Source organism: Coturnix japonica, chromosome Z, assembly GCF_001577835.2.
Source record: "Coturnix japonica isolate 7356 chromosome Z, Coturnix japonica 2.1, whole genome shotgun sequence".
NCBI classification, from domain to species: Eukaryota; Metazoa; Chordata; class Aves; order Galliformes; family Phasianidae; genus Coturnix; species Coturnix japonica.
In genome coordinates, this window is record NC_029547.1 from 54157028 (window position 1) to 54177051 (window position 20024).

The window sequence follows — 20024 nt, forward strand, 5'->3', positions numbered from 1 at the left end:
AAAAAAAAAAAACCCACCCAAAAAAACCCAGTTATTGCAGGGGTCCCCAGTCTTACTGAAAGGAAGCTTTAGCAAAAGTCAGTTCTTTTGAGGTATGTATAAGAATTAATGGCAGCAATTTATAGAAACAGTTGAAATTTCAAGAAGGCAGAAGCGGTTGTGCAAGAGCACTGCAGAAACTTCGATCACAAAATGTTTTCTGTTAGAAATGACCTTAAAGTCCACTTAGTTCCAATCCCCTGCTGTGGGCTGGGCTGCTCCCCCCAGCTCAGGCTGCCAAGGGCCCCATCCAACCTGGCCCTGAGCGCATCCAGGAGTGGGGCACCCACAGCTTCTCTGGGCAGCTGTGCCAGCACCTCACTGCCTGCTGAAGAAAAAAAACAACACAAAATTCCTACAATATCTAGTCTAAATCATCCCTCTTTCAGTTTAAAATCAATCATTCCCTTATCCTTGTGCTATCGGATAGAGTAAAAATTTGTTCTCCCTTCTATTTATAAGTTCCAGGCCTGAACAGCTGAAGAAAACTTAAACATGTTATTTCAAGTTGAAAGATGTAACAAGTACTTCTAATTGATAATTGAAACCTCACTATGAGATGTCTGGTAACATTCATTTTAGGTGATTACTAATGGAAAATGGTACTTTGTGCTATCTTGATAATTTTAAATCGTGTTTCATTAAGGATGGTACTGGACATCACCTGTTACATTTTATTGGACTAATTTTTGTAACAGCAGAATTGACCACACAATTTCTGATATATTTAAACAAACAAACAGAAAAGTTGCTAAAGAACTTACTACAGTATATAAGTTACACTGATTATTATGAACCTTCCCTTCACCATCTATTTCATTAGTGCAGGAAGGAGCGAATGCTCTGTGTTAACAGGAGGCTGAAATTTCAAGAGGTGGTTGTAAGTGGTGAACTATGGTGTATTTGGGGGTGTCAGTGTTAAATCATGTTGAAGAGAAAGAGACCACAAACAGCAAGATTGTGACGAGTGATTAGATTGTACAGCAGAATATCTTGTGGAGTATCAACATGTGGCATCCCAACCTGCTCAGCTGAGGCACTCTGTTGGGAGCTGGCAGGACGCTGATGCTGCTGGCCTTGTGATGCCTTTTTCTTTTGGTAAAGGATGTAGTTGGTTACTGCAGGTTCCAAGGGATTTCTTGAACACTGATGCAGCGTGGGGTTTTTACCTTCTAAATTGAAAAATAAAATAAAAAAATCATCCCTGATACATGAGGGTGTTTTCAAAATATGGGAACAAAACAAAAAGGTACTAAAGCAGATTTTAAGAGCACATACTGACTTCTTGTTAACTTATTCCTCTACAGGGTGTAATAGGTGTACAGTTGGTGGTTACCATGGTAATGGCTAGTGTCATACAGAAGATCATACCTCACTATTCTCTTGCTCGTTGGCTTCTCTGTAGTGGCAGGTAAGATAAGAAACTGTTGATACATGGTGTGTGAGTGTGGTAAAGCAATTACGCATCACAGTCGAAACAGTAGAACTTTACTAATTTAGTTTGTCTTGAAAAGTAATTAATCTACTTGCTATTCCTGAGCTTTGCACAGCATGATGGCAACTGACTTGCAGGTTCGAGGTATTAAAACAGTGCTACTGTGAAAGAGTAGACTTGTTGCTGTTAATTGTATTAGTCATAAAGCTATCTGTTTTCCAGCTCTTACCTTACTAAAGGAACAAGCTACATAATTTTATATTGAAAAGCTAAGTTAAATACTGTTAAGAACCAAAGGACTTCTTTCTTTGAAGTGCTTCAGTATTTGTGACAGTTGTACTGATTAGCCTTGCATAAACAGAGTACTTAGGTATTTATTAAAAATTGTGTTTTGAGAGCTTCACAGGACAGGTTTACTATACATTTTAATATAGTACTTCTTCATAATGATAGATCAAACAGGCAGTGTGTTGCAAAGGGAGCTTTCCCTGTGTGACAATATTCATAATAACTAAAAACAGCAGCTGTTTTGAATTGAATCAGTATCTTAAATATTAAAAGCAACAGAGATGCTTTGTTTATTCCTCTGGGAAGAAAAACACCTTGAATGATCAGAAGGTAGCATTATGTCTTTTGGAACTGTTGAAATTTGGAGAACGCTACATCTCTGCTTCTTGATTTCTGAAGGAGTTTCCTTAAATGATAGCATATTCTCTGGTAGTCTTAACCAGTCTTGTATAATTTTCCACTGCTTTCTTCCCTCTCAGTATCTTTGACATATTTTATTTTATTTTATTATTATTTTTTTTATTTTTATTTTATTTTATTTTTCAGTTTTTCCCTTTTCAAATCCCAAATGATTGCCAAGAAAAAATGTCACTAATGTGTGACATTTAAAATGCAAATGAATGTGTGCTAAATATCACAGCAACAGTGGAGAGGTGGAATGGAAAACAGAGTTCTCAATGGGCAGATGATGCAGATGGAAATCATACTCTTAGTTGTTTTTAGAAGTTTCATTGTTGACCACTCTTGCAGGGTATTTTTTCCTGTAAAAAGAATATTATATTGTGAGTTACAGAAAATTTTCTATGAATATGAAACTTCATATCTTCATTGTTTATACAGTGTTAGTATCATAGTGTTGTATCAGTTATATTTCAAATGATATCTTCTACTTTTTATATTGTATTTAAAACTTTTGTCTTTATGTCCATTTCAGAATTTATTTATTTTTATTTTTAAGAATTGCTCAGTATTAAGCTTGTGTCCTTCATTCTTATTGCATTTTCATTCTCTGTAGTCTCTGTATTCATATTCTAAGGCAAATGTTGTGCCAGTGAAAGATTTGCTGTTCAAATATATTTTTGGGGTCACCCTTTCTTGTTTTTAATCTTTGCACGTGTACGGATAAGTACATAAAGCAGAATTTCTGCACTAGCTCTTTGGAATTCCGCTCCCACTGAGGTCAGTGGGTGTCTCCTTGCCTTTCATGTTAGTAACCTTGAAAATCTCATTGTTGCTTTTCAGCATTCTATTTATAAGGTAACTATTCTAGTGTGTTGTCATTCCAGTCATTATGAGTAACACACCAAATACTAGAATTTTGTAAAGAGACGTGAATGCCTCTGTGTTTCAGAAATAAAATCGAATCAGGAGCTTTACTAAAACAAGAATCTGAATTTTAATGTCAGAAAGAAAATATTTTTTTTTAATAGTTTATCTGACAAGCATATGTAAACCTATTTTCTCAAGCATTATCCATTTGTGAAGTGTTTTCTTAGATGGACTTCTGTAAGTGGGGTGGTGGAGTGTGTTTTACACACACAGTGAAGTCCAGCTTTCCTAGGAAAAGTTACTACCTCTGTGTCCTTTCCTGTCAATGTGTTATTTTCAACTAGACTGTGATCACCAAGGCCAGTTTAAGTTACTTGGCCAAGATGTTTTTCTTCAGAAGCGCTGGGAGGTTTTTCTAAAGAAATAATCTGAAATATCTTCAGGAGACAGTCCTTGCTGAAGGGGAGGGAAAGTAAACATTTTATGAGAAAATGCAGAGCCTTAAGTGACCAGCTGGTTTCAAGATGCCCATATGTGTACATTCAAAGCCCATTAAAAGGAAATACAGACATTTTAAAATTTAACATAGTTGTTAGAATGGACAGACAGAAGTTGTTTTTTTCATTTGTAGAGTGGATGGCTATCTTTAACTGCCGAAACATAATTTACTTATATTCGAAAAGGTATACAAGCCTTTTCAGGACTTGAACAGAATATGGACATTCAAATTGATTGAGTCAATGAATTGGCAGCCCAAGTGTCTACCAAGGCATTTGCATATTTAACTAGTAAGTCTGTCTCTACCAAAATGTTGCTTTTCTCAGTGGCTTTTGTCCTCCCTCCAAGCCACTTCAGGAGAAAAGTGATGTTCTGTTCTACAGTTATTAAAGGCAATCATTCAAATTAACTGAGGCATGTTTGTTCTGGTCTTCAGTGTAAACTCTGTCAAAGCTACAGAGTAATCAGTTGCAGAATCTCAGTTTTAAGCAGGCTAAAGCAAATGCAAACTTTTTTTTTTCAACCTCTACTTTAATGAAAATGTGTTCACTTTTTTTTTCTTTTTTTGTTTTGAGATTTTAAATTGAAGTCCTGTTAGCTTTATTAAACTAAAAAACAACAACAACCCCCCCCAAAAAAAACCCAAAAAAAACAAAAAAAAACCACCAAAAAATCCCCTTATTAATATTGTTGCTTCTGTTACTTGTAATTTTGTATTACTTGCAACACATTTTGTAGTGCAATGAAGTCCAAGTTGTGGTTTTAAGTATTCTTTGTGTTAGCATACCAAACAGAACCAGAATTTTGTCTGTGGCATTTCAGATTCTCTGATGTAGATTTGGATGGTCTTATTTAGTGAGATTTTCCGAACTTGAGTAATAATAATAGTTATGGGTTCCATTGCTCCCTCTTGATTATTACCTTGTATTAAACTGTATCATAAATCAGTAACCTTCTCTAGAAAACAAAACAAAACAAAACTTGTGCATTTATATAGATAAATCTGCGAAGTATGTTTCTGTTTATAGTTGGACCTCTTTGCCTTAACATTTTAGCAGAAGAATCAGAGTGACAGCCATCCAAAATCTGAAGGGCACCTTGCTTTTGCTGGGTAGGAAAGACGGTACTTCAGCTACTAAAGTTAAATCAAATTTGAGTAAAAATACTGAGACTGAACCATCTTTTTTTTCCACTTCGGAACTTCCTTGCCTTCTCTTGCCTTTTAGATAAATGAGTAAATGGATGGTGCATTTATGTGTGAAAGTAGACGATTGTACAGTTTACACATAAATCAGTTAATTTTGTTTTTTAAATAACTCTTGTGCAAAATCCATAACTGAGATAGTAGAATATGCGGATTGTTTTGTAGACAGCGTTTACATATTTTAATATTTACCTGTCTGTGCTTTTGTAAGCTGCTGTCCTTTTTCCTAGTAAGTTTGGAGACGCTTGCTTTGAGAAGTGAAGGGCATGTTACAAAGGGGCAGCTGTAAAACTTTCAAATGGTATATGGGAAGTAATTTGTGCTGAAGAGAACTGAAGGTCAGCTGTTGTTGTTCAGTCCAAGCAGGGTATTTTGTTTAGGTGTTGCAGATAACTGCTATTGTATATATATAGGTCTGTGTTGATGTATAGTTATGTTTTCTTTTCTTTCTTTCTTTTTTTTTTTTTTTTAATAAATCATTGTATATTGCTAGTGTTAACAATATTTTACTTGCAATTTCCCCTTAGTTTACGATGGTATCAACATCCTACTGAAGAAGAACTACGGATTCTTGCAGGGAAACAAAGAGGGAAGAGCAAAAAAGACAGGTAAGCATTTCTTTCTCTTCCCCCCCACCTTTTTTTGTTGTTATTGTTGTTATGATCTGTATTACAACTTTGGCCAACTTCTGGCTTTTTCTCTGACTCTAAAACTGCTTTTTGCATATGATTGTGATGCTTGTGTTGTCACGGCTCTGAACTGTGTTCTTTTGTTTCACTAAATAATTGAACATTTCCAGTTTGTACAGCAGTGGATGATTCCCAGGCCTTAAATGTGGTTTGTGAAATTGTTAATTTGGTTACAGGGATTTTTTAAAATCAGTGTACTCATTTCATGGAGCCTGAGGAAAGCAAATCTTCTTTAGTGTTGAAGCTCCTCTTTTTTAGGCAAGATTTGAGTGTGTGAAATTTGGCTAAGTATATTGTGTTATTGTTGTCCTCTAAGAGGTTTTGAGCTTTTAGTATGGCTTATTTCATATATCACAATATCATATATTCATATATATTCATATATCACATATATATATCACAAAATCGTAGGGTCTGGGAGAGTCCACCAGAGATCATCTCCCTTCAAAGCAGATGCCCTACAGAAAGCTGAACAGTTTGGCACCAAGTGGGCATGAATATCTCCTGAGAAGGAGGGTCCACAGCCTCTGTGGGCAGCCTGTTCCAGTGCTCCATCCCCCTCACTATGAAGGTCCTTCACATATTGGTGCAGAACTTCCTATGCTCCAGTTTATGGCCGTTTCCCCTAGTCCTGTCTCCACACATCACTGAAAAGAGGTTGGACATGTCTCTTTGACTCACACATTTAAGATAATTATAAAAATTAATCAGATCCCCTCCAAGTCTTTTCTCAAGGCTGAACATACCCAGTTCACTCAGCCTTTCCTCATAGCGGAGACACTCCAGGCCCTTTATCAGCAGGCCCCCTGCTGGAGAGAATCTCTCCAAGAGATCCTTGTCATTTTTCTATTGGTGAGCACAGAACTGGATGCAGAACTCCAGGTGAGGCCTGGCCAGGGCAGAGTAGAGCAGGAGGATCACCTCCCTTGACCCGCTGGCCATGTTCCTTTTAATGCACCCCATGGAAAGATTTTGAAGATGATGGTATTAATATAGTTTCAAAGCATCAGGGGAAAAAAAAAAAAAAAAAAAAAAAAAAAAGTTGTTGCTCTAAATAGCCTTTCTGGTCTTTATCTCTTTGCTGTGGGGGGAAATTTCCACCCCCCGCCTCCCCCCAAAAAACAAACAAACAAAAAAAAAATCCCAAAAAACCCACATTGTTCAAATCTGTTATTTGTTACCAGAAATTCGAGAAGCATAAAAAAGCTTTAAATTATGTGTTGCATTTTTGTTTATACTGTATTTGGAAGGTAATTCAGTGGATCTAGAAGGGGAAATGATGATGGCTAAAAGTAAGGCTTAGAGCCTCTGTGTATCTGTTATGTGCTGCAGGAATGGCTAAAACCAGGTTTTTGAACCCTGACTTAGTATCAGAGTTTGCAGAGTTTCGCCTATTTCCTCCGAAGAAGCATGATGTATTACTTCTTTTCAAGGTCTACTGTATCTCTAGTATTGCTATTAATACGGTGATAATTGTTTTTACTTTTTTCACAAGCAGGATATGAGTTGAAATAGGTCAAAGCCATTTCTGCAGCCATTCTTTTAAATTAGAAAACTGCCTAATAGTTATTTTATTGATGGCTGATCTGATACATCTTTCAAGGATCTAGGTTAATTTAGCTTAGGCGACAAACTTAAAAGCCTGATGCTATTTTGGGAAATCTGATTTTTTGGGGAGTGGGCTTGGAATCTTGTCTAGACTTTGTTTGGAAAGTGTCACTTCAGCTTCAAGTTTCTTCAGGAGATTTGTTTGGCAAGGCGGATGTATTCTTCTCTACAGTGGTACTCATATAACAACTATCGAGGCTGGGGTTACTTTTTAGATCACTACAGATTCCTGTCTAACAGTGGAATGGAGTAAACAGTACCCACCAGCTTCTGTCTTAATTTGTGAATAGGATACAGCATGTAGAAGTGTGCATAATTATCATAGTGCATTAGAACGCTACAAGATAAACCCTGTAATTACTGGCATACCTTGTTGTTTCTAAACTCTTTAAACTGGAGTTACTGCTTTTAGCAAACTAGATAGAAGTGCTTACATGTAAGGAAAAAAAGTCTGCATTCTTCTTAAATTTGAAATATTGTTATACATACAAAGAGAAAGTTGATTTTGTGGAATCTATGTTTATTTTATTTATCTACATATGTATTTTTTGTTACAGAAAATATAATGGTCACATTGAAAACAAACCTTTAACCATTCCAAAAGATATCGATCTTCATCTGGAAACAAAGTCTGTGACTGAAAGGGACACTATTGGTAAGAACAAAGATGCTGATACTACAATGATGTAATGTATCAAGTATGTCCTGGTATTTTCTATTAAGTATTTATTTGCAGCAAATGCTGGATTATCTTTTTTATTGACAACCAATATAAAGAGTGTAAAATGAGATTGCAAAAATTGTTGCAACCAGGCATCCAAAGCAGTATGAGACCGTGTGGAAAAGATCACATCACAGCGTATTAAAAGCAGAGATCATAGCTTTGGATGAGAAAATGGTAACTGACAGATGTTGAAACTTATGCTTTCTGCTGTCCTGAAATAGGAAATGTACTATTGCACAGAAACCTAGACCTACAGAGTTGAAACTGGCTTAATATGCTTGTTTACCAAAAATGACAGAGCAGAAGAAAGCGGCGTCAAATGTTTTGAAAGTTGCTTGTAAAATCATGATTTCTGATTCCTTAACGATAATGAATTTCCTTTACATATGTAACCTTAAGACTTTTCTATGCACGTATGCTATATATTTCCTTATTTACATTTTCATATGCATGTGCTGTATACAGAAGCATCAGTGTCTTCCTGAGTGTTTATGGATATGAATGCAACTGAAGATTTAAATGCTTTTAAAGAGCTATGAATTCAAGCAGGTTAAATCTGACAAAATTATTATTTCAAAGTAAGTACAGGACTTGGAAATACCCGTATTTAACCAATGTCCTGTGTTTGTTGTCACATATCTCATAGTCAGGAGACAAATGCTGCATAGTGTTTTGTGGCTTTTTAACTCTCTTGATCTAGGTAAGGTGTTTGGGAGGGGCAGGCTGGACTTTCTTATCATGAATTGCTCTTTATACTTCCCAGCAGCTCCCTCTTTGTAAATAGCCCAGCTTAATTTATTGTATTCCGTATATGACAACACTTACCTTAAAAATATCATAGGTGTAACGTTTGCAAATTTGTATTTTTCAGCATTACATTACTTTCCTGAATACCAGTGGTTGGTGGATTTCACTGTTGCGGCTACAGTTGTGTATGTGGTGACTGAAGCATATTACAGCATTGTGAAGCCCCCGCAAGAAATGAATATCAGTGTAGTGTGGTGTCTACTTGTCTTGGCTTTTGCAGTGTATCCTTTTCTGTTTTCTTATATCATTCTACCAGTTCCATCATGCTGCAATTCACAGAAAGCTCTCTATTGTTGTTTTAGAGAATACTTAAGTATTTACAATTCTTTTCCAAATGGTATAAGCTAGCATCATTTTCAGGTAATGTATATGCTGTAACATGTTTCTTTGTGTGTGCTGATATAAATAGCTCATAAACATTTATACCAAGCCATTTATAGAAAAAATACAGCCATGTGAACATAGAATTAATGTAGTGTGTACCTGTTCTGAACTAATATTTCCCCAGCCTGGCAGTCGAACATTGCTGTCCATACATATTGTTAGTAATTTTTGAAGAAGCGTGCAATTTACTGCCTAGCTTTTCTGTTATGTTTAGTCTCATACTTCCTGAACTAAGTAATACAATAATGTAAATCATCATGTGTTGCTAATTTGCATGCATGAATTCATAACTTTATAGAGTTTCCAATTTTATTTTTTTTTTCCCCCAGATTCAGTACAAAATAAAACATATAGACAGTTGTAGGAGCTCAAATAGTACTGTGATCTGTGAAAAGCAACATTCTCTTCTGGAAATGAAAGAAACAGTACTTTAGGAAGCAAGCAATACTGAACCGTAAAACGAAGCAGCTATGGTTTTGCTATAATTAATAGAAGATATTCTTATATATTATTATTAAAATAAGATAACCCATGGTTGGGAATATTGCTGTAATTGACAGCAAGTAAGTCTAAATTAAAACTGTATTGCAGAGAAGCGTGTTCCTACCTACATATCATCATATCATTTAGATGATCAGAATACAGCTTGATAATTCTTAAATATTGTTATTTTTCCAATTTTATTTTCCTTGACCCTTTTCTCGCGTAGTAAGGTACTGTTTTCATTGACCACTCACTATTTCAAAGTAGAGGAAGGAGGTGAAAGATCGGTCTGTGTCACGTTTGGCTTTTTCTTCTTTGTGAAAGCAATGGCGATTTTGATTGTGACAGAAAACTATCTGGAGTTTGGACTGGAATCAGGTAACTCCCTTCTTTAGTATTTGCAACCGTCTTATTTATTGATTTATTGCATGACCAGAAAGATTTATTTCACGTCTTTTAGATATTTTTGGGAATGTATCTGTTAATTTTAACACTGTTATGTGATACAGTGTTTCTGGAGGATAATTTGTCTATTTTCCCTGCTTTGTATTAAGATACATAAAATACCTTGTTTGGTTGTTTGTTTTTTTTTTTTTGTTTTGTTTTGTTTTGTTTTTGTTTTGTTTACATTTTCCTTCCAGTTTTATTTTTAACCTGTTTTGCCTTGCTTTGTGAGGTGAAGCTCCCTTACTGAAAAAAAAAATAAAGAATAGGTACCTGGTCTGTAAGAGTCCATGGTAATTCCATTAATGTTCATGAAATGTTCAAATATCAAACAGGTACTTTCAAAGATTGTTAACATCCAAGTTTTATTTCACTGTGGCATAGTAATTAGCATGTGAAAGAATTATCCTGGCATATGAATACTTTTTAAAAGATGTATCGCTATGTAGCCTTTTATAGGGAGGTCGTGGGGGGTGGAAGGAAAGGATTGTTTTTGCTGTGATAAAATGCATTAATGTATGTGTCTCCACAGGATTCTCAAATTTCTCAGAAAGTGCTATGCAGTTTCTTGAAAAGCAGGGTTTGGAATCCCAGTAAGTCCTGGAAATACACTATTCTACATTGTGTTTGCATTTGTAACTGAACCACTTGGGTTTTCTTAGCAAGCATTTGTCTAGCATATTGTGCTGTTCTACATGCTTACAACCTCCCAAAATTGTGAAGAAGTGTATTAATGAGAATTATCCATCAATACTTCAAAGTATCTTTGTTTTCTTTTTAATTTACATATAGTTTCTGCCCTGGTAGTTTGGCTGTAGCATTTAAAACAAAAAATTCAAAAGTATAAATATAGTTTTCGTGGCAGTTCTTAAGCAATCTCTGCAACACTGAAGGGACTGTTCTAAACAGAAAAGTATCTTTTTGCTATTCCTGTAGTATGTAAGAGGATGAATGAGTGAAAAAGCTTCAGACACCGCAGATGGAGCTTGTGATGAAGTTGCCTGTAGGAGTAAATTTTGGCTTTAGTCGCATCTTCAAGTTGTGTAGTATTTGCCTCTTTCACAGATACATCTGCTTGCTACAGGATATCTCAAGTTTTGTATGTGCTTCAAAAGAGGTGTGCCATTACTAGTTACATTACGTGTATACACAGTCACTGTCATAGATAGCCTTTGTGAATTGTAAAATTGACTTGTAGTATAACTCTCCTTTCGCATGTACTGTCACATGTATTATGGGGTGTATCCTTACTGTGAGAGATAAGCCTTCAATTTCTGACTTGCAAGTTTTCAAGTATTGTGCCAGAACTATGGAATTTCTTTATTTCTGTGGAACAGATCTTTCTAATATACCTACTTAGAAAATATATAACTTTTAGGTAGGATCATCAGAGAAACCCTTAACTGAATCCCATGTATTTCTTAACCTTTCTCCACTTTGTTTTAGCTAAGGTTTTATGACTTTACTAACTTTTCTATTAATATCCCTGTTAAAATTCCTTTATTTTTAAACTTTTGCAGTGCTTTGGCTTTTCATAGGAGTGATTGAGTTGATTATGGTAGTTTGAGGTTGTGGACTAACAAGTCTGAAGCCTATATGGATAACTAGAATTGGTTTTGTTCCTCTTTAATCTGTTATGTCATTTGATTTTTTTTTGTGTGTGTGTGTATGTATGTGTGTATGTTTATTAATCCAATAATTCATTTAATCCATGATAGTTTTTAAAATAATTGTGAAGTAATGCATAGTTAATTAAAAGAAAGAACAACATTTTCTACTTGGAAGAGACATAACTAATTAGATACATGTATGTGTTTGATAAATCTATGGGAAAACTGAAGTTATAAGTTTGACAAAGCTTCTTAATGGATAAAAGAATGTAGCTAGTATATAATTTAAAAACCACTGAAAATTTAAAATTGTGATATGACTGTTCTCTTAAAAATTAACCATTGACTTCATTCTGCTAGCTTTTCTGTGATACAGTTAGTTATAAACTGCAATGTAAAGTTATTCTTTTTTTGTTTTATTGTACTAACAAATTTAACATCTTATAGGAGTTTTTTTTTGGTACAGGAAGTTTTTTTAATAGGAAGGTGTTCTGTTGATTTTATTAAATAAACAGGTGACTTATTTCTTTTGTTTTGGTGCCTGGGTGAGTTGTAATGATGCTGGTATTCCAGAGTAAAACTGTACAATACTTTTTGCTTTTTGATTAAATATTAGATACTGTTGAATTGAAAGTAATCACTGATACCGTGCCCATTCACTTTCTCCTCAGGAAAATGCTCATTTCCTCTCTTTTCTTTTAGGGGTCCTGTGTCTAAACTAACCTTCAAATTGTTCCTGGCTGTTTTGTGTTCACTTATTGGTGCTTTTTTGACATTCCCTGGCTTGCGACTGGCTCAAATGCATCTGGATGCTCTGAATTTAGCAACAGAAAAAGTAACACAGTAAGGAAAAATATATGCACATAGGTATATGCTACTCAGTCTTAAATCTTTGTTGTCTGGAAATAAACAAAATGAACAATTCCAACATGAAGGTAGTGACTAAGACTTCTGCTGCTACCTGCGTTTTCTATCTCAAGCAGACTTGCCACCTGCCTCTTTCTGATCAAACTGTACTCTGACAGTCTTTCATTCTTTGCCTTGTGACTAGAGGCCCAGTTTCAGGAACATTCCTTTCCTCCTGTGAGAGCACCATAAGGAATGTTTCTACATAATGCTTTCTTTCCTTAGTCATGTTTCTTGGGAAGTTCAGCTAACTGGAAGAAGACATACAGCCATAGACTTTTTTATTTTCTTCAGTAGCGCAATAGGTGAGCATCATGCTCTTGTTGATAAATTTAGGGGAAGATCCAGAGGCAAACACAGACAACGACAGCAACAACAACAAAAAACCCCACAAAAATACAGCTAAAAAAAGAAGAGGAAGGAAGCAATAGCCTCAGAAAGGCAATAAACTGGAAAAATGCTTAAAGTGAATCTAAAACTCAATGAAAACTTCTGTTAATAGATTTAGAAATTAGCACAGAGTACTTCATTTTCCCATATTTCTGTGCTTCTTATATGATGACCCAGAATATTCTAACAAGTCAGATGTTAATATGACTTTAAGGGAACATCTTTTTTTGCAGCTGCTCTAAGTAGCAGTTTTCTTAGATTTAGCTGTTTGTTTGTTTTTTTTCCATCTTTCTTTTGTTGAGTGAATGCCTTTCATAGGTCTTGACCATTGATATTTAATGTATAGGTGTTACAGCATGGGCCACTGTGATGATTTAGTCTCACTCCTCTGCTAAGAGAAACATGTGACCAGCAGGTAGAAGGAGGTGATTGTGCCCCTCTAAATCTGCTCTTGTGATACCCCACATGGAGTACTGTGTCCAGTTCTGGGGGTTCCCAATACAAGAATAATGTGGAGCTGCTGGAGTGGGTCTAGAGGAGGGCTGTGACGATGACCAGAGGGCTGGAGAATCTTGTCCATGAGGACAGACGGAGGAAGTTTGGGCTCTTCAACCTGAAGAGGAGAAGGCTCCAAGGAGACCTTATAGCAGCCTTCCAGTACCTGAAGGGGGCCTGCAGAAAGCTGGGGAGGGACTTTTTAAGAGCATGTAGTGACAGTAAGAGGGGAAATTGTTTTAAACTGTAAGAGGGTAGATTTTGACTTGATATCAGGAAGGAATTCTTTACTGTGAAGATCGTGAGGCACTGGCATAGGTTGTCTAGCAAGGCTGTGGATGGCCCCTCCCTGGAAGCATTCAAGGCCAGACTGGACGGGTTGCTGAGGGCTAGAGAAAGGTGTCCCTGCATACAGTAGGGGACTGGGACTGTATGATCTTAAAAAGATCTCTTCCAAACTACTCTATGATTCTGTTTTTGAATATAATAATTAGGTATAAACTGAAATCTGTTTTTTCTGATAAGTGCTCAACATAAAAAATTGTGTTTAAATTGAGTCCTTCGCTGCTGGTAAATTTCTAACTAAGTATTTTGTGTTAGATTTGAGCTCTTTGTAGTTGAATGCATGTAACTAGGGCTGCAGGCTCTTGGCTCCTGCTTTATCTGCTGTTAATTTCCTGTCTACATGTAGGCTGTGGCCAACTCTTAATCTGTTCTTTTCAGGCAAATAAAGTGCTCATTTTTTCATTTTTATGTGTATAAATATTTTACAATTTAATGTATCTTTTCTATAACTATATTGTAATTTTCCAGCATATTCCTTGATCTGTGATTGTGAGATTCTCTGCAGGAATATAAAATCTCTAAAACAGAACTTGATTAATAAGTTATAAAAGGTCAATTGATAATTATTGGGATGAGGTTTTGAAAATTGAATCTTGTCTAACTTGATGTTTACAGGATATTAGATCTGATTGTTGAAGATAACATTATGCAGCACCAAGCAATTTTTTTTTCATAAGTCTACTAATATTTTGACTATTCAAGCCAAAAAATAGAAAACAAAAATCTCATACTCGGGAATGGATCAAAACTTGATCAGTCAGCACTGTAAATAGGTAATGAAGTTAAAAACAAAGAGTCATCACTGATAGTTTTCAGTGGGCCTAAGGAGATCAATGTTTGCTCTTTGTGATGTATTTTTGTCAGTGAGCAGATCATTCCTTAGTGTTTGGCAGTAACTAAAGGGAATAGTAAATTAGGATGACTGTAACTGATGCAAAACTCTCTAGAATGGGTGTGGGAAAACAGTGCTGTTCTTTGCAGTCAAATATAAGATTATACTTGTTAAGAGAAACCAGGTAGGACAAGCCATAGTTATAAAATAGGAGACTTTAAGAAAACAGTGAAATCCCCCTAAGTAGATTAAGTAACTACCACTTGAACAGTGTTGAAATAATTAACATGATTTGTCCACAGATGTATATACCAGGAATAAATTTTAGAGAAAAATAGGATAAAAATAATTATATTTCTATATTATACTTCTAATTTTGTTAGTTCAGTTTTAATTGTGAGCAGTATCCTTCCTTGTATATATTGTGGAGTTGTCTTAATTTGTACTATTTTCCTACAGTCATTTTCCAGAATCTAAGAATCCTTTAGACTTTTACCTTCTGCTCAGATAAGCAGAAAGGGAATCTTGCTGCCACTTAGTACTTTCCAGTCCATTTACTCAGTAGGATGTCTTTAATTAGAAGTTGAAGTGAAATGTTCTCACAAGTTACCAAGATGATCTGGACTGCTCCTGTTGTGCTTCCTAGCAATACTTAAAAACCTACTGTGTGTATTTCTTCATCTTGAAGCCAACGGTTTATGTGATGCAGTAACAGCTTCTGAAACATTCCAACATTTTAGTGAGTATAGGATGAGTTTAGCAAGCTTGATTGTTTGAAATCAGTACAGTATTTCAGAATAACTTTTGGTTACCTCATTTTTTTAATTTTTATCTTTTTATAGTTTAGAAGGGCTGCTGTTGGAGATGGCTCTATAGATGAGCCAGTTCTGTTACAGCAGAAGTGTTGCACTTGTGAAAAATATCAGATTACAGGATGAATTGTCAACTGTTCTTATTTTATTTGAGAACTATAAACTGATTGGGATATGGGCTTTGGACTGTTCTAAGGGAAGAATAAAATAAATATGTTTATTTCAGCGAAAGCTCCAGAATAATATATTTTTAAACCTGCTGTTTTATACGTGGAGTTCCTTTTAAATTAGCATTGTAGACAGTGTAGGTTTGTATTGTGCTTTTGAAGCAATGTATTTTTTTTGTTAGTATCTTTAATTGAATGCAAGTTTCCCCTGGTTTGCATAAGGTACTGGAAATGAATCTGAGTACCTTTTTCATAAAACAAAAAAATCTTAAAATTATGACATGTTATCCATCTAAGATGCTGACTGCCTAGATTAAAACTGTAAAAGCTATTGCTGTTTGGTATGTATGGTATGTTTGGTACTGCTGTTTGCTATAGTATGGAATTGTTTAACTGTCTTTCCTATAGTGTGATACAGTGCATGTAGGTAGTTCCTTTGACTGGATTATTAAAGTGTCTGGAAGAAGAATTATTTCAAAGAGCACTTTTAAAACCACAGTCAGTGTGGTTTCACGTTATGCAGTATTGCTGTTTTGTTGAGATGTTAGTCATAATTTTAAAAATAGAGAAGTAATCTTATTATTTACCTTTCGCTCAATTATATTAAAGTTTGGACTTAACCTTTTTGAGTCTGTATTGCCAAATTCAACAGTATGCTGATTGTTTGCATTTAAAAACTTCCACCCCCCTCCCTTTTATTTTTTTTCTTTCAGAACACTTCTACATATAAACTTCTTGGCACCTTTATTTATGGTTCTTCTATGGGTGAAACCAATCACTAAGGACTACATTATGAACCCACCTTTGGGCAAAGAGAGCATACCTTTGTAAGATTCCCTTTAAGAACTCTTTCTGGGGTTACTGAGCATAAAGCTATCAGTCTAAGTAGTGCCCTCTAAAAGTTTAGCGGTGTGAAATACTAAAAATTGTACAGCTTTTGTCATTCAAAGTCTGCTCTTTGAGCTCAGCTGTCTCAGGGGAAGAATGAATCAGAGTGCTGAGGTGATGGTTTTAGAAGAGCAACTATATGCTGGCATCTCTTTAGCAGACTACTGGATTGTTTTTCTGGAGTACCACCCTACTACCAGCTGTTGGAAGCCTTACAGCTCACATATTGGTTTAAGAAATGAGTGGTTGCATTGAAGACAAATGGGATGCATAAATATGAGAATTGGCCTAAGGCTCTCAGTATGATGAGAAGTGTTTCAAAATCTATGCATAGATATAGTGCCTAGCTTCAGTATTAATTTTGCTTCATTAATAGATACAATATGTAAAAGCATAAAGACAGAAGAATTTTCACAAGTGATGCTATACTATAAAATACTGTTTTCAGTAGCGTAGATGGTTGTTGTTATTGCTTTTAGTCTAGGAAGATCAGAATAATAGTAATTCAGTAGGTTTATAACTGATATGTTTGGTTGTTAGTTTTATTGCTTAATATATAGGTCACTCTGAAAGTAATGCCTCCTATTTATTTCCATGGGAACTAAAAACAAATAAAAGATGGCAGTAACATTGTTTAGGAGAGCAAATGCTCAGCTACATAACAGTCTTTTCCAGTGTAGTTACCACCATGGGTTACACATTTTAACCATTGATGAATGGGAGCTGGCATGCCATTCTCATAAAAAGTATGCATGACTGTCTGGAACATGGCTAGTCTTTCACATTGCTGTCACACTGCTGGAGCATACTAACTGCTGTCTCACCATGCTACCTCCACTGTTTGGTCTCCATAAACATGCAGCAGGTGTCACTTAATGTCAGTGGATCATTATTTTTTTTTTTGCATGGAGGAATTCAGTGACGCATCTTGGCTTCATATGCATTCCTGTATCAGGTGCATTTTTGGCAAACTGCCCTTTTGTTGCTGTCTGTCTCATGGCAACAAAATATAACAGAGTATGGTGGGAAGGTTCAACCTCTACTTCTGTGTCACCAATATCTGCCTCTGACATCTTGAGCCAACGTAGTAAAATAGGAGGTATGAATTTCAGAGCAGCCCTTGTAGATCTAAAAGATGCTTTAAAGATAATTTTGGAATCATTAGTCTATTACATTAAATTTGGAAATACTGATTTTTTTGCTTCCGTTTTACTTTTGAGTTTATCATTAAATGATAGTTGGTCATGCTGTAACAAGGTGTATAAGGCAGCTGAGGTTCCCATTTGCTATCTAGAACTGTGTGTATCTAAAAACCTGGAGTGACCTGAAAGTCAGTGATGTTCTGTGTACAGTACTCAAATTTAGTCATTCAAGAGCTGTTATTGTTTGCACACTGATGTACTAAAGTAAGGGAATTTAATGCTGTTTTGGGGCTTTCAAGAAGTTACAGTACAGAGAGAAATAGATGGAAATGAATACTCATTTGCACATTAATTTTGTAACCATGGATTATGCCTGAAGTATTTCTGATCATATGTCTGAAGATTTCTTTACAGAAGATGCATTACTTCTTATTTTTTAATCTGCAGAATGTCAGAAGATACATTTGACACCATGAGGTTGTGGATTATAATCCTGCTGTGTGCTTTACGATTGGCTATGATGCGCAGCCATTTGCAGGCCTACCTGAATTTAGCACAGAAAAGCGTGGATCAGATGAAAAAGGAAGCTGGCAGAATAAGCACAGTAGATTTACAAAAAATGGTAAGTACAGTGGGACTGCGGCTACAAATTTGGAGTGCTTGCTCTTTTTAGTTTGCTTTTTTTCCAGTTTGTTGTGTCTTCTGTGGCACCAGGGCTGAAATCTGAATGAAGCCTTCTTCTACAGAAATGGCACTAACTGAAAAATTCTGTAAATCAAAATACTCAGAGGTGTCAACAGTATTATGCAAATGCTTTATCTTAAACTGTTCATGCATTGTTGGTAGACATCCTGTTGTGTTCTTTAAAAATACCATGGCAGATGGTTTGCTTCTCTTGTTTGTGTTGCATGGATATAAGCTGTGGAGTGCAAAGGATCTGTGGCAGTTTACTGTTGTAGTGTGTGAGGATTGGGGAGAATTTGAGTTCAGAAAGAAGGGCAAAGTGCTGTTACCTAATCAGAACTGTGATTTCTAAATTAGGTCAAAATGTAAGATAGATTGTAGGTTATATATATTTGGTTCTGTAAGACCACTCTGAAATACACCTGCCTTACAACAGAACTGCCCGTTTTGTTACTGTCAAAAATGATAGGAAAAAATGGATCATTTATTTATTTATTTATTGATGAAAAAGTGCAAACTGAGAAGGTAGAAGTTTGTAAGCTTGCTGTAGAACACTGTCGTATGTTACCTGCAAACTGAACTTAAATTTTTAGTGTTGTGTGATAGTGCTTTTTTATGATCTTGCTGATCTGGGGTGTATTCAAGGGGGAATGTTGAAATATGGCACAGGATGAGGACTCCTCTCTTAGAGCTGTAGCTCTCACTAATAGTTCTGTCTTTTTTGCCGCCAGGTGTCTAACTGTTACTAGAGAACTGTGTTGTAGTTCTTTCACATTTTTAGTGCATAGCATTTGGCTTCATAGTAAACGTTAGGAAATGGAAGTAGCAATGACTGGTTATGACAGAACTGTATGTCAAAAGATGGTTGTAAATGCATAATCTTAGTTTTGAAGGCTTTCATCCTATCTGTTAAACAAAAATGTTTTCTGTTTCCTAAGTGTGTTTATCTAGTACCATCATGTCTTCTCCTTAAGAAACTCGTGGCCACTAAATACAGTTCTATCTTATTTTATCACCACGTTAGCTTTTTCTTCTTCTGGAACTCTTGCCAGTAAAATCTTTCCTAATACACCTTGTAGCAATGACCATTACTTTCTTATTTGCTCATTTTATCATATTTTATCATATATCTTACAGTATTCTCCATACTTCCTTTCTGAGCTTTTTACTTTTTTTTCTCATGTTAGTTTTTGGTGCTTGCTCATCTCAAAGCCCTTTGAGATGTTTTAGGGGTATTTCCAAAAATGTCATGTCTGCCTTCATCTTTTTTGCCACCCTGTATTCTGTTCTTTTCTGAAATCTGATTAGCTTTAATTCATTGCTTGCTTTCTATTGATTTTATGACTTTTTCTCCTCTTTATCTGATATATTCTTTTAGGTCAAAAGCTTATATGAAATATGTAATGTAAAAATCTTGAGAAAGATGGAATAGATTATGGGGAGGAGAGAGTGATAAATCTGAGTAGGTTTCAAAAAGTAATAATGTATATATGAAATAAAGACCTTCTAAGTGCTTTGTCATTGATTGCCTGCTAATGAAAAATCCTCTTGTCATTGTTTTTAAAACTGGCATTTTACGTTGGGGAGTACTAGACATGTCATGCTTTTTAACAAAATTTTTGTTTACTTTTGATGAAACTTGGGATTTTGACTGTTTTGTTTGTGTAGTTGAATTTATTTTGTAAATAACAGGATACTTACAATCAAAACTAATTTTTTGTTAGTGTATTGGAATCTTTGAACAATAGTATGCAATGTTCATAAGCAGAATTTTTCCAATTTTTGTAAAAGGGCCAATGCTTTATTTCCTTCCAAAGCTTCCTCTTAGAATTCCAAGTGCTTTGGTGAGCTTATTAGCTAGGGTTTTTCTTCACTAGTTAT

General features: G+C 35.4%; 1 protein-coding gene across 3 annotated transcripts in view; it reads left to right on the top strand.

The window, feature by feature from the left end:
* The first annotated feature begins 1300 nt into the window (after positions 1–1300).
* Positions 1301–20024, top strand: part of LOC107306504 (transmembrane protein 161B) — a 31521-nt gene continuing 12797 nt past the window's right edge. The window contains exons 1-9 of one of the 3 annotated variants that reach the window (XM_015849741.2): positions 1317–1450; positions 5261–5341; positions 7588–7685; positions 8626–8782; positions 9655–9806; positions 10405–10465; positions 12185–12325; positions 16143–16256; positions 17907–18081. In XM_015849741.2, coding sequence (XP_015705227.1) covers positions 1377–1450; positions 5261–5341; positions 7588–7685; positions 8626–8782; positions 9655–9806; positions 10405–10465; positions 12185–12325; positions 16143–16256; positions 17907–18081 — 1053 coding nt within the window. In that variant the 5' untranslated portion in view covers positions 1317–1376. Of the gene's footprint in view, positions 1451–5260; positions 5342–7587; positions 7686–8625; positions 8783–9654; positions 9807–10404; positions 10466–12184; positions 12326–16142; positions 16257–17906; positions 18082–20024 lie in introns of all 3 variants that reach the window. The other 2 variants (XM_032441235.1, XM_015849742.2) reach the window with 2 other exon arrangements.